General features: G+C 48.2%; 1 protein-coding gene across 3 annotated transcripts in view; it reads right to left on the minus strand.

Moving 5' to 3' along the window:
* The window catches only part of DNAH9 (dynein axonemal heavy chain 9), a 214267-nt gene that overhangs the window by 137532 nt on the left and 62822 nt on the right, over window positions 1-13913 (minus strand). For all 3 annotated transcript variants that reach the window (XM_075770400.1, XM_075770399.1, XM_075770401.1), the window contains 5 exons: window positions 13229-13402; window positions 12300-12507; window positions 7863-8028; window positions 6428-6530; window positions 4706-4945 (listed from right to left, as the gene is read on the minus strand). In XM_075770400.1, the coding sequence (XP_075626515.1) occupies window positions 4706-4945; window positions 6428-6530; window positions 7863-8028; window positions 12300-12507; window positions 13229-13402 (891 nt within the window). The remainder of the gene's footprint in view (window positions 1-4705; window positions 4946-6427; window positions 6531-7862; window positions 8029-12299; window positions 12508-13228; window positions 13403-13913) is intronic.

Here is a 13913-nt window from a genome sequence, read left to right on the forward strand (position 1 = left end):
CAACCACCAACAGGACCCACTACAGAGCAAAAGTAACAGATAATACTCTCTGATGAGCCCAGGGGATTATAAAGGATTGAAGGGTGCCCTTGGCCCTGCAACAGTAACATCAGTAACAGTAAGTGATGTAGTCCAAGGACAAGGAACCATGGCTGCCATTCCTGCAGATCTTGCCTAATCCTACTCCAGTTCCTTCTTGCCCATCATCCTGGACTGTGGTTTCCAGCTTCTCCTCACTCTGAATGTTTCTAGCAAGATGTGACAGAAAATTTAAGCTGTTTATTACAGATGGGTTTCACAGTACTTGCTGAGCCTTCTGAAAGCATTCAGAACCAGCCCATGAGCCCAGGTGGGTGAAGATTATCATGGACTTTGAGACTCCTTGTTATTGTTCTTGAAAATCAGAAAGGAGCATCCTTCCATCCAGACCCTAGTGGTTTTCCAGTTCAGCAGTGACCTGAATGTCTGTGAAGTGCTGGCTTCCTTATCCCCTTGGTTCCCCTTCTTCACCCGCAGCCCTTCTGCCAGTCCCTACCTCCCTGGAGACTCCTGTTCCCCTTTGGGGAGCCAGCCCCCACCATGGTGGGCATACACACATTACCCTGCTGCTACACAGGACAGACCAGCTTATTTTTATGTGAGGGCCTGAACCAACGTTTCACCCTATGGCTCTTGGCCAGCTGATGCAGAGCAGCAGTGGCACCACTGAGTACGCCGCTGAGGCATTTAGGGTTGTCCTGCTGAAGGTGAAGTCCAGAGACAAAAATCAAGTGAGAACAGCAGATACAATCACTGTTGTGCAGGAATACATTGTATTTCCCATGACCTTCCAAAGTCAACACAACTGGATGGTTCATCTCACAGGACACCTACTCTACAGCCAAGGGAGCCTCAAAAGCAACACAGCTCAAGCAGTTCAGACAAGACAGCCACACAGGGCAGGCAGATACAACACAGGAAGACACCTGTGTCCTTGTACAGCCACTGGAGCCCAGGTGGGATGTCCTGACTTGTTTCAAAAAGCACAAGACACCCACACTTGGGCAAAGTGAAACTCCCTGGCAGGGGAGCTGGACAGCCTTCTGCCCTCCCCAGCCTTGGATGAGCCTAGATATCCTCACACATCTGAATCTGAGCATCTTAATCTGGAGCCAGATCCTACCTCAGACCTGCAAAGTGCCACTGTCTGACAACAGGACAGTCACCTCAGACTCCTTTCACCTCCAGTGAATGAGGTGCTTCAGAAACACAGTTCCTCTGAGCTCTTCTCCATGTTTCCATGAAGATGAGCTGAACTTGAACTATACACAGAAATGCCCATCTTTCTCCTCTGAGGGAAAGGACATGACTAGCCAGGCAAAAAGGAATCCCACTGAAGATGCTCTGATCCCCAGAGATGACCATTCCAATTAGTCAGGACAAACACGAGCAGTGCTTGACAAAGTCAGCCCACTGCTGCCTGTCAAGCCTTCAGCCCCTGGATGGTTGATCTTTTTCCCTTTGCTCTCACAAATATCTTTAATTGTCTAGACAAATCTCTCTGCAGTTTTGCCGTCATTTGGAGTGAACACCTTCTGAAGTCACCTTCAGCTAAATCCAAGCAGCACGGACATCAGTGTGACTGGCTCAGGCCGGGTGGCAATGGTATGGGGTGCAGAAGGACAAACATGAAAGCAGTAAGTTCCCATATCTGTCTGCTGATTTGCTTTGGGGCAGTCTTGTTCTGTGCAACACTCACATGCATACCAGGTCCAAACTCATTAATTCTTCATTAGCTGCAGCAATTAAGATACAGGTTCTTGGAGTGTTTTGTAATGACACAATTAGCACAGGACTCCTTGTCATAAGAGCTGTCAGGCAGTTTTGACAAAGGGAATCAAGCCGGGCTTGTAAGGCCCTGCTTAAATGTTTAGGTAGATTATTAATACCTAAGATGGTATGATAATGCCAGAGCCACTGGACAGATTGCAGATGAGCTGTGCAGAGCCAGCAGTGTCACCGTACGGAGGCAGCGAGTCCAGGGGTTGACTCCCCACAGCTGCAGCGTGCATACGGTTTGTGCCTGTAATAGTTATCTTTGGCTGCTTATACAATTACAGAATAGCTGGTAAACCAGCAATCCTCAAATGCCTTTTATACGTGCAGCTACTATGCACTCGGTGTTTGATTGTTTGTCTGGGATTAAAAGGAATTTGAAAAAGGCATTATGCACCAACCTCCAAGTTTTACATCCACCAATTCTACATCTTCCCACGGGCTCTGGCAACTCAGATGGCTTTGCTTTTTGAGGGTTTGATTATTGTTTGTTTGTTTTGTTTCTCTCTTTTCTTCTTTTTCCCAGGTGACACATCAAGTGTCATAAAAGAACATGGACCAGATGAATGGACTGCAAGTGGGTGCAAAACCAGCTGGACCACCACGCTCAAAGTTCTACCTGGAGGCCAACTACCTACCAGCGGTGTTCCTCAGGGGTTGGAACCAGGGCAGTATGGTTTAATGCCTTCCTCCATGACCTGGGCAGAGCACTCTCAGCAGGTCTGCAGATGACACTGACCAAGCAGAGAGGCGATTACACCAAAGGGAGGGACCTTGACAGGCTGGAGAGAAGCAGTGTGAGGCTCAATCCACTTTTGAGTCCCCCAGTACAAGAGAGACATTGGCAAACAGGAGCAAGTTGAATGGAAGACACCAAGACTGTAAAATGGTAGAGCACAGGACATGCAAAGATTGAGACAAATGGGTTTGTTCAGGCCAGGGAAAAGGTGAAGGGGAATCTTACTGCTGTCCACAACTACCTTATGGGGAGTTATAGAGAAAACTGAGCAAATTTTTTTTTTTTTTTGAGGTGCATAGCAAAAGGACAAAAGGCAACAAACACAAACTGCAGCAAGGGAAATTATAATTGAAATAAAAATATACAAACTTCACCACAGAGTGGATTTAGCAGTGCAACAAGGGCCAGGGAGGCTATGGGAACTCCAGCCTCGGAAACATTCAAAACTTTTCTGATCAGCTGGACCTAACTTTGAAGTTGGCCGTGCTTGAGCAGGGGGCTGAAGAGAGCTCAAGCTAAATTATGAATGTATGAAGATGTAATGAATGAAACACATGGAGATGCATTCCCAGAGTTCAGAGCTTCTTTCATACTCAATTTCAGGAAAAAAATTGTGTTCCAGCAGAGCTATACAGGAAATCAAGAGATCTCAAAACCCCAAGAATATTTAAGGTAAGGGAAGGAAATAATCAAGAATGAATTGCAAAAGGTAAGGAAGGATTTCAAGAAAAATTGAACCACAATTTAAATAAACATTATGAGCCCAAGGAGCCAGACTCCCCCACTCCTGCAGCCATGTGATAAACGAAAAGCCATCTGAGCGCCTGTCACTGCTCCTACCCTCTGGCCCAGCATCTAGATCTGGCAACACATTTTCTAATATCCCACAACCTTCACACCTTTCAAGCAGACTACAGTTAAAATTAAAGCTCCCCATTGAAATGCTTCTTTTCTCTCTCTCTGCCTTTCAAAGCACAGATTAACTAGAAGCCAGGATTTAACATGACCCACATCTAACGTCAAAGGCTGCTGATGTTTAGCTGAGCAGAAGTGACAGGTCTGATTCCTTCTTGACACAATGGAGTTACTAATTTTTTCAAGGTCCTGTTCATGGATTTCCCATTGCCTGTCATTACGTCAACTCCTGTCTGATGGACCAGACCACAAGGCACTGAACTTTCACTGCCCGCTTTGTAAATCAGAAGTTAATAACGACAGCGACAAATTACAAACTGAAGTTTTACAACAGGTTATGGTATTTCAAACCTCTTGATTTGGCTGCTGAGAACTTTCTCAAGATTTATTAATCAGCCTTAAACTCTGAATGGCTCTTTGAGCAGTAATATCTACTGCTTCAAAGCATGAGATTTTTTGGGGAAAAAAAGACTCTCTCCACTGTTGGAAGAAAACAGAACTGGCTCCAGTGGTAATTCAGTTTCAGCAATTCAGGTTTTGATTTATCAACTCTTTAAATGCTACCCTTCATGCACATGCTGAGTAGCTGACCATCAAGGAGCTAAGAGGATGTACCAGTATAGGCCAACAAGCTGTACTGGCTCTAGGCAGAGCAGTTGAACTAGTCACTGCTCTCCTATCTTCAGGGCCAGTAGCCCACTAAGTATCCACTACCCGCTTCAGTGCAATAATTTCCCTGTGTGGCACAGCAGTGCCATCGATCCCCACATTTACTTGTCTGGAACTGAGGCTCACAAAGACAAGCCTAGCTCCATCACACACACCAACAGTCACTTAATTAAATGCTGAAGTCAGGAGCCCAAAGCTCCCTTCATTTGGTCCCTTTACAGCCAGAGGACTTTTCAACCCACCTAAAACCTGCACCTCCTTCTGGGAATATTCATCCCTCCCCATTGACCACAGGAGGCCAGAAAGTAAATGAGTTTCTACCTGATGTTCCTTAAAGTCATGGGTGATGACTCTGGAATCCATCCAAAACCAATTAGGAATTAGGGAATGGCCAGAGGTCACCCCCTTTACTCAGGGGACAGACATGCTGTGTCATTGCTGTCATTGCTGTCATTGCTAGGCTGCATTTTGCTCACCAAGGCTAGCTGGGCCAGCGGAACACACATCCACAGCCTCCCATGGCCTCGGAACAAGCTCCAAGTGCCACAGGACAGCAACTGCACTTACTTGGAAGATATTGGAGAAGTCTCTCAGGTTGAAAATGTAGTGGAACTTGATAGCCGTTGGCAGGAAAGTAGCCGCTACTTTCTGATGCAGTCCCAGGGCCAGGGCAATCAGCTGCTGAGCTGACTTTTGCACAGCCCCTGAGAAATCCCCACTTGTCAAGTGCTGCATTAAAATGGTGCTGTAGATCCTGGACAAGGCATCCTGACCAGGGATGGAGAGAGCGAAGACGCAGAAGTGACGCTGAGGAAGAGAAAGGAAGACATGGAAAGGTCAGAGACATGGGCAACCCCCTCTCAAGTAAAATGCCTGCGGGGACTTGATGTAATTGGACACAGTGCTAGATAATCTCACCGAGGCTCCCTTTCCCATGAAAGGTGGTACCAGATGATCTCTTGAGGTCCTTTCCAACCTGAGATGCTCTATGATCCTATGACTTGCAGTCCACCTGAACAAGGCTATTTCTCTCTTCCAACTACCCAGCAGAGGACAGCTGGCAAGTGACGTCATTCTGCTTGCTAAACAAGGGATTTTCAACTGGATTTCACAACTGCTATGCTGGAAGTTCAGTCCACTGAAGAGCTGAAGGGCTCTGAAGTTCCCACCGACCTCTGATGAAGCCCAGTCACTGTCTGTCAGGAGCAGACCCTGGAACATGCCATCTCCCAGAAGACCCCTTTATTGATCTGGAACTTGCAAAGACAGAGGAGATGCCCATTTCTAGCCATGGGATGCTTCTTTTTAATGCTTTAGCAGAGTGCCTTCCTAAAGAGGAACCAGGGCTGATTCTTGTCATGAGGTTTCTCCATGAGGGAATCAATTTTGGTCTCTGCTGTCCAGGCTCCGGCAGGTCCTTGCCCGCAGTGTTATGAGCAGGATCTGTCCCTGCAGCAGCCAACCCACCGAGTTATGGCTGCTCTTGCATGGGCACTCATTTCTGAGGGTACTTCTCCACTACTGCTCACATGCCAAGCTTCTCCTATGGCATGGCAAACACCTGCCATGCAGCTGGGAAGGGCACCGTTCCTCTGGCTGCCATTTGTCCCTCTCGGAGGCCAAGAGGACCGGCTCAGTGGTTTTGATCTGCAGGCACAAGGAACAGCCTCCGACAGGCTCTCCCCCTCCTCACGGCTTGGAGAAAAGGGTGAGTAACCTCAGAGGTGATAATAACCAGCTCTATGACCCAGGCCAGGCCTCAAAGCTCCAAAAAATCAAGTCCTAAGGTTTAAGATCTCTTCCCAAATCTATACTTCTGTTACCATCAGCACTTGTACTATTTTGAGATTTTTTTTTTTCAGTTTTGTTTGTTCGGGTTTCCCCTCCCCACCTCCTTTTAATGAGAATACACTGCCAGCTTCATCAGGAAATTTTAGAAACCAAAAAGCTTTAATGAACTATGTTCCAGAGGTAAATATTAGCTAAATGAAGGCAAAATCTGTCTGTATGAACCAGAAGGCTGTCCTGAAAGTAGGAGTTAAGCTGGCTGGCAACTTGCGGCTTCTTCCTCTGCCTGAGCAGCAGCAGGATGTGAGGAAAAACAAACAAGGGAATAAGGGAGCAAGTCTGCTGCTTCATCATTCGGAATTACAGTCACTCGACAGATTCATGCCATTTTGACTGATAAAATGACAGCAGGATCTGCCAGTGGTTTTCTTCTGGCCTCGTGCTTAAACAGTCCACTCAAAAATAAAATCAGTGATGTGCCTGCATTGCGCAGGGCTTTACCTGCAGCCGTGGGTTGATGGTGAAACTCCCTGCAGTCGGGTTCATACATGACACATACTGCACGTTCGTGATCTCCTTCAGTGACAGCTTGGTCCGGTCGTACCTTTGGGCAAAACAAAAGCAGTGGCACAGTGACCGCAGTCGGCGAGCAACCCCGGCGCATGTCTGTGGGCTGGCAATGTCCGCTTGTCTTCAGTGGGGTCAAATTCTGCATCTCACCAAGGCGGAGCCCAGGCTTACCTGTGTGTCTGTCCACGGCCTGGCACACGTGAGTCCCACTCTTGGTGGAAATCTGTCAGCTTCTACCACCTGCAGCTAATATTTACCCGCAGGTCGTACTCATTGCTTGCATGGTCATTGTAGAAAAGCACAGGAGCACATCTGGTTCGAGCCAGCCTGGGACAGGGGCAAGCAGGCTGCCTGCTGCCAGATGCAGCTGCCCACGCGCTGCCTGCATGAGGGGGATGGGGAGTCTGCTGACAGAGCCAGGGGTGCGCCCCAGGAGCAGCTCCGGCAGGGTTACTACTGGGGCAGGGCAGCCCAAGGGTTGCAGCGAGCTTTGCCCATCTCACTGCTCACCATCCCTGGAGCGAGCTACAGCCCCACCGGGCTGTGAGAGGGGACACCGAGTGTGCAACACCCCTGTGGGCACTGCCGAAGGCGTGAGCAGAAAGCCTGGACGTGCCTGGGAGGGGACATGCAGCATGCTGTGTCCTCGCGTCTCCAATGCTCCCACGCAGCCAGAAGAGCCCTCTTCCTGCCCCGACTGCCCTGACATCCACAGACCCAAATTTCTGCCTCCACTCCACTGCCTCCATACCCGGGAAGCTTTTGGGCAAGCTCAGGCATGCAGGCAGCTGAGGAGACTGGAAAATGCTACGAGTCCCTGCCCTATATTCCCTGCGGAGAGAGCTGCAAATATTCCTGTCCCACGCAGTGCTGCTGGCTACGGTGTAACATGCATCAACCTTCTTCCAAAACACTGTCACTGTTTCTCCTTCAAATTACCCCCACCTAGAAAATGCCTGTTTGCTGCTGCCTGACTGAAAACAATATTAGGTGCTCACAGCAGGGGTGGTTCATCCCAGCTGAGGCCAAACCCATAGCCTTGCTCTGCTCTCAGCATCACAGGGCACCAAGGCTGAGCATCGCCTTGGGACCACAGTCACAAGCTGCAGCAAGAGCAGAGCGAAGCTCCTCTTGACCACGCCATGAGCAAGTGAGTTTGTTTGCTGGGGACAGGGGAAACCCCAAGGGTGCACAACGCTCGGTTCACCCAGAGCCTCCCAGCAAGCTGCAGCCCAGCCCAGCAGGATGCGATGGCAAACATGGGATGGGAAAAGGGAACCGCACTTTGATTTCCTCTCAAACCCCATCCCCAACACTGGAGCTGAACAAAGAAGTCTCGGACGACCAAGCCCAAGCAGTCTCCTACCAGTGGCCGTAGTCCAGGTGCTGCCTGATCAGCGTATGGGGCTGCACCGTCCCGTAAGCGTCCACTTCAGGCATGTTCAGGTCATCGATGAAGTACACGAGCTTCTTGGTACCCGGCGGGCCATAATTTCTGCCAGCCTTTTTATCCAGAGGCTTCTCAAGCACACCTGTACGGAGGCAGAGGTGCGAAGCTGGGGGGATCATTGCTGCACAATAACAACGGTTTCTCAGCCCAGCCCGACGCAGCGCTGTGTGAAGCCACAGCAGCCCCAGGAGGAGCTGAGCACAGGACATCTCGCCGCACAGGGGGAAACCCCGGCCCCCTCCAGCTGGCACCTGGGCCCTTTATTGCTGTTTAGGGAGGAAGAGCTGGTGTTCGCACAGGATGCTGCTCACCGGCAGGACAGCGGCTGTCCCCGAGCTGTGCCTACAGAGCAGCTGGAGCCCTGCGCAGGGCTGGCAGGGACCTTGGGCAGCTCTTCGGTCTGACTCCACCCAAATCAGAAAGCTCCCAATTCCTCCTTTCCAACAAAATACAGCAAACAAAGTCTGCTACAAACAAAAGATTTTCATGCAAGGTAAAGCCTTTCAAATCCTTTCTGCAAAATTTTTTAAACTAAACCTTGCTTGCTGAGGTTATTCTGATCCACACAAGAGAGCAGTGAATATCCCCCGGTGCCTGCCCCAGCCATAGAGCGACCGCACCATTAACGCGGGTGTAGTGGTTGGGCACTGGGAAGGAACAAGGGAGATGCTGTGGGCACAGAAGCCCAAGAGCAAAGCTGATTTTGTGAATGTAAGTGCATTTTTTACCTCTGGCAGACAAAAGAAATAGGTGATTTCAGGGCCAAATTCCTGGACATCTTCAGAACAATCAAAATAATATTTTTTATTTAAATGTACCAAATACCCATGAGCTCCCTGATCCTCTCCCCAGCACTTCCCAAGCCTCCAGATAATGTCACAAGACTCAATTCCAACACGAGCTGTCAAATTACCACCTAGTTTTAAGTAGGGTCATGCATGAGCAATGGAAAGCATGGAGAGAAAAGTTTCTGATTTCCAAGGTTTCAAAGATTTTGTTTTAGCAGAAGGCTGAGGTTATATGTAGCTCTAGATTATAAAATGTGGGGAATATTTATAATGCTGGGCTGATATTTAATAAAAATCACCCCATGTTGCTGCACAGAATGTTTTATAGGTTATTGATTCCTCTGATTGCAGCCCAAGCAACCTTTACTGACTCAGTAAGTGGAAAAGCAAACAGAAGCAGCTCGCCTCTGCCCAGATCCCCGGGTGGGTTTTCTGCCGCATGCTGACTTAGAGAGCATCCTCAGCCTCAGGGCCTCACTGCTCTCCTGAAGATGGAGGCAGAATTTGTTTCATTCACAAGGTTTTGGGTTGTCAACAAGGTGCTGTAGAGCAGCATGGTAAGCAGCAATTCCTTGTAATTAGGGAAGACTGGCAAATGTAAACGGGACCGGGAATTTTTATAAAAATCTCCTTGTGAAAATGTACACTGAAGCCATTCATTATCATGTGCAAAGATTTATATTCTGTTTTTTTCAGACCACAAATCTTTTAAAACACCTTTGGTTTTTGGTTTTTTTTTTTTTTACTGCTTCGGTGCATTGCAGACAGCTTGTCTTTCCCACTACTCTAAATTCAGCTGATTTCTTGTCATAGACAGTTGCTGCACAAAGGCATGAATTGTGCTAAGAAAAATGATTAATCTTTCCTCAGTGGAGTATCTTTCCCCTTCAATAAAACTACAATATTTGAAATCTGGTAGCAAGTTAAATTAAGTGTTTCAAATAAGCATTTAATTTAAATTTAATTAGTCCTTAATTAACATACAAAATCAGCCCTTTTTGAGGTTAAAAAAGTATGCAGGAGATTCATCACACTGAAATGTAATTACTAGGGATCAAGTGACATGTTTGTGAAAGTTGCATTTTAATTCAAAGCCGTATCGCACAATACGAATAAAGGGTCCATGTCTCTGCCTCTGAGATCCTTCACACTCAAATTGGCACCTGAAAGAAACAGCCACTGCAAACGAGACTTAGCAACTGCGACTCCTCTTGCTTGCTGGCTGTTGATCAAGGGGGGGAAAAAAAAAACCCGAAACAAAAAAAAAAAAGCCCAACATTTATTGCAATTTTCTCAAGGCAGATCTGGAGTGGAAAGGTGCTGAATGAGAGAAGCCCGGGTTACACCTGACAGAGGAGCAAGGAGGAGCAACAAATGCCACAGGAAGTGGTATTCAGTCACAACACACCAAAGAAAATCCCAAACTGGCCCCAGGCTCGGGCAGAAAGGTGTCTGGCGCCTTTTAACCCCTACGCGCATGGCACTTCTGAGCCACAGGGCCCACAAGGATGGTTTGGACCACACACCTGCGTTTCCCTTGAAGGGTGCACGCTCTGCACCTTATAAATCTCTGCACCAACAGGCACCCTGTCTAAGAAATTACTGGCTTTCAGGTTTTTAAGTAAAAATACCAAAACAAAAAGAACCCAAAACCCTCCAAAACTGCTTTCTATCCATATTTTACAAATTTAAAGAGGTGCCTGCTGGGGAAAAAAAGCAGCCAACTGACAAACTACACAAAAAGGGACAAATTAACTCTAAAAAATGAGCAGTAGGGAACGAGGCCAAGCAATATAAATCATGCTTCCCAATGCAAATCTCACAGTCACATCTTCATCCACATGCAAGATGACTTGCTCCTCTCTGCAGAGGGAGAAAGTCGCCGTCTCAGCCCATAGCTCACGGCCAGAGTAAATAGGGACGCGCTGCCAGGTCTGCCTGTATAAATCTCCCCACCTGCACACACTCGCCCCATCCCGATGGAGATAAATGAGCCCACGTTCCCCCACCCAGGCAGCTGGGCGGACAGACAGGCAGCTCAGCCCATTTACCAGCACAAGGGCATTTCACAGAGACCCCACACAGGGAGCAAAGGAAAAGGGGCACCTGGGAGGGGAAAAGGGAGGCTCTAACCATCACACTGCGCAGGGCTGCAGGACTGGCCCAACGGTGAGATTTGACCCTATTTTTTTTGTTTTGCTTGAATGACATGTAACCCAGGTAGTTTGCATTCACACTGCGGGCAGAGGCACAGGCACCATCCCGTGGGGCTGACGGGCACGGGCAGGAGAGCCTGGGTGGTGGGCACCAGCAAGACCAGAAACCGTTCAAACCTGCCCCAGAAAGCTGACATGGCTCCACGACATGGCCCCAGGTTACAGAGCGTGGGCTGAGCCTGCGCGGTCACCTCTCTGCAGGCGGATCAGTCCCAGTGGCAATTTTCAGCTCCGACACCTTTCTTACAATGTTTGCGGAGCTGGGAGCCTTGGCATTGATCTTGGCCGTGAGCATGTCCCCCCCTAGTACCACTGGGCCAGGAGCAACCCAGACGGTGAAGGTGAGCTCCTTGGTCTGCCTGATGCTTCAGAGATGCGGGTCCCATGTAGGGCTGGGGGAGTTAAAGGGTTTCAGGATATTTGGGTCAAACGAAGCTACATAAACATTTTGTTTTATGGTGACCCGCAGCTGTTATTCAATTCAAAACAAAGCAGGTGGTTGTTTCATTCCTGGTTAATAAATACATGTAAAAAATCACTTTATCTCTCTTTAGGTCAACTCAAAGTGAAAACACCATTCCAAAATGAGCCACTTTTCAAAAATTCCCTCCCTTCTCTTCACTTCTGAAGAGATTATACAGCAAAACTGACCTTATCTTGGTCACAAGTTCCATTTTGTACTGATGTGCCAAAATCCTTATCAGCGAATATCGTACGGACTTCCCCAGGGCCAGCAGTTCCCCGGGGCTCTGAGCCCCCAGGGTCAGCAAGCCCCGTGCCCCATGGGGAGGTGGGGATGTGGGAACTGCTCCATGGGAGCACGTTGGGCTGCGGCAGGACGAGGACGACAGCTCCAGGAACTGGCAGCCCTGGCTTGCAGCCTGCACATACCCATTGGCACCATCCTCGCTGCTAATTGGGATGCAATTCCTATCATTGCACCCTGCGAACAGTTTGGATCCTAGCCAAGAAACCCATCCTATTCAACATGGGCTTAAATTCAAGCATATTAAAGACACACCTCAAGTCGAATATGAGTTGTGTGCTGTACAAAACAGCAGCAGATTTAAGCATGTGCTTTGGCACAGCCCTGAACCAGATTCGTCGTGTTTGGAATTCAAATCCTCAGGTTGGGAAATGTCATCTTTCACAAAGCCAGGGGTCCGCTGACCTGAGAGTTTCACGGTGGGATTTAAGAGTCTGCGGACGTCAGTGCAGTGCCCACAAACGACATGGGCAGCTCATCCACAGGTCTTACCCTGAGCACCACAGTGCACACCCCGCTCCAGTTCCTGCAGGAATTTGGTAACCTGCCAGGCAGAAGTCCTGTGACTCAGCCATTGCCTTACCTTGCAGCATAGCAGAGGTGGTGTAGTAGTTAAATGGGACCTTCTTCACCATGTATGCATCCGTGTCCAAAGAGGAGAGCTTGTCCCCCACCAGCACAGACTTCCCCGTGCCGGCATTGCCCACCAGCATCACCGGGCGCTGGCGCTCCAGGAGCCTGTCCATGAAGTACCGCACACGGACCGTCTCAGTGGTGGGCACCAGGCAAGCCTGAGAGGGGCATAACGAACAGGTAAGAGTCCCCATCCTTGCCACAACCCCACAGCCATGTTCTGGGGAGAAGGAAAACTGGGAGAGCCAGGAATGAGTGAGGTGACCCCAGTTTCTAGACTGCACCAGGAAAGGAACGATACGCTGCTGCCAGCCATTAAAATCAAACTGTCTGTACAGATGAAACCTTGACAGCTGGATGCTGGGAGCAGCATCTGGACCTCCCCACAAACACACATTTTGCTAAAACAGCAACAATTTTTACAAGAAGTCATCTGCTCGCTGTGGCACTTCTAAAAGGAATGAAAAGTGTATCTGGCAAACACAATTCACTACCTGAGAAACTCTCATTTTTTGTCCAAATCACAAAAACATCTCTATTTTCAGCCACACAGAATGATGACATGGTGTCTCGGGGGCTTTGTCACTACATCGTCTCACATCTCACTTCTCTCTGCAGGCCAAACACACCCCATGCTGCGCCCTGGGCACCCCCGCTCCTGGGTCATGGCGTGCTCTGAGCCATGGGAGACGGATGGAGGATGTGTCTTCACAGTCAAAGCACAGTGAAGAAAGATGGGTAATTTAGTTGTACCTCGTAAAGAATGCCATCCTTGTTATGAAGTGCTTGACCTTTATTGAGGCTTCATTGAAATGCCTGCATACAGTCACTAAAATGCACGTACTCCTCCCAGACTAAAAGCACGCAAGGATCATGTACCTGTAATGGCATTTCTGGATCAAATTCAAACTGAGGAATAAGTTTAGACCAAGGCTCAAACTTCTTTGTTTCCGGATCAACGTAAAAGTCAAAGACTGTGCCCTGAGAGGGAAACTTGATAGTCTTGAATTCTGCCACCCACCACTTGCTGAACTCCACTCTGTAGTCCATGAGCTGCAAAACAAAAAGTGGAGAAAATACGCTAATCTGGAGAAATTCATTAGTGATGGAGAATGTTATCTATCCCAGTCCACCAGAGTGGGATTAGTCCTTAAAATATATTCCACAACATAACAATCTTATCCTTTTTCCTATTATTAAGCCTAATTTTTCATTTTCTTCATTTCTTCTCATCACTCCTATTTATTCACCTAAATAATTCATCCTCTGTGTTGATCACTCTTGGTATGTCTGAGATTAGATAGATGGATCAATTTGAAAAAGAGAAATACGTGCCTATGACTAAACAGACCACTTGATTGATTCTTGGTGCCTACTTCTTCCAACAGACAAGGACACAACATCCGTCTACATCTGTGGTCATGGTTAGTCAAAGCATGCATACTAAAGCCTTTCCTCATAAATCACACCACTCTGTTAATACTTAGTTGCTGTCTTCTGGCCTCTTTTCAAGCCACAGTATTTTGGAGAAGCAGGATTGCAGACACCAGTGTCCCAAAGCACC

This window comes from Balearica regulorum, chromosome 18 (genome assembly GCF_011004875.1).
Source record: "Balearica regulorum gibbericeps isolate bBalReg1 chromosome 18, bBalReg1.pri, whole genome shotgun sequence".
NCBI classification, from domain to species: Eukaryota; Metazoa; Chordata; class Aves; order Gruiformes; family Gruidae; genus Balearica; species Balearica regulorum.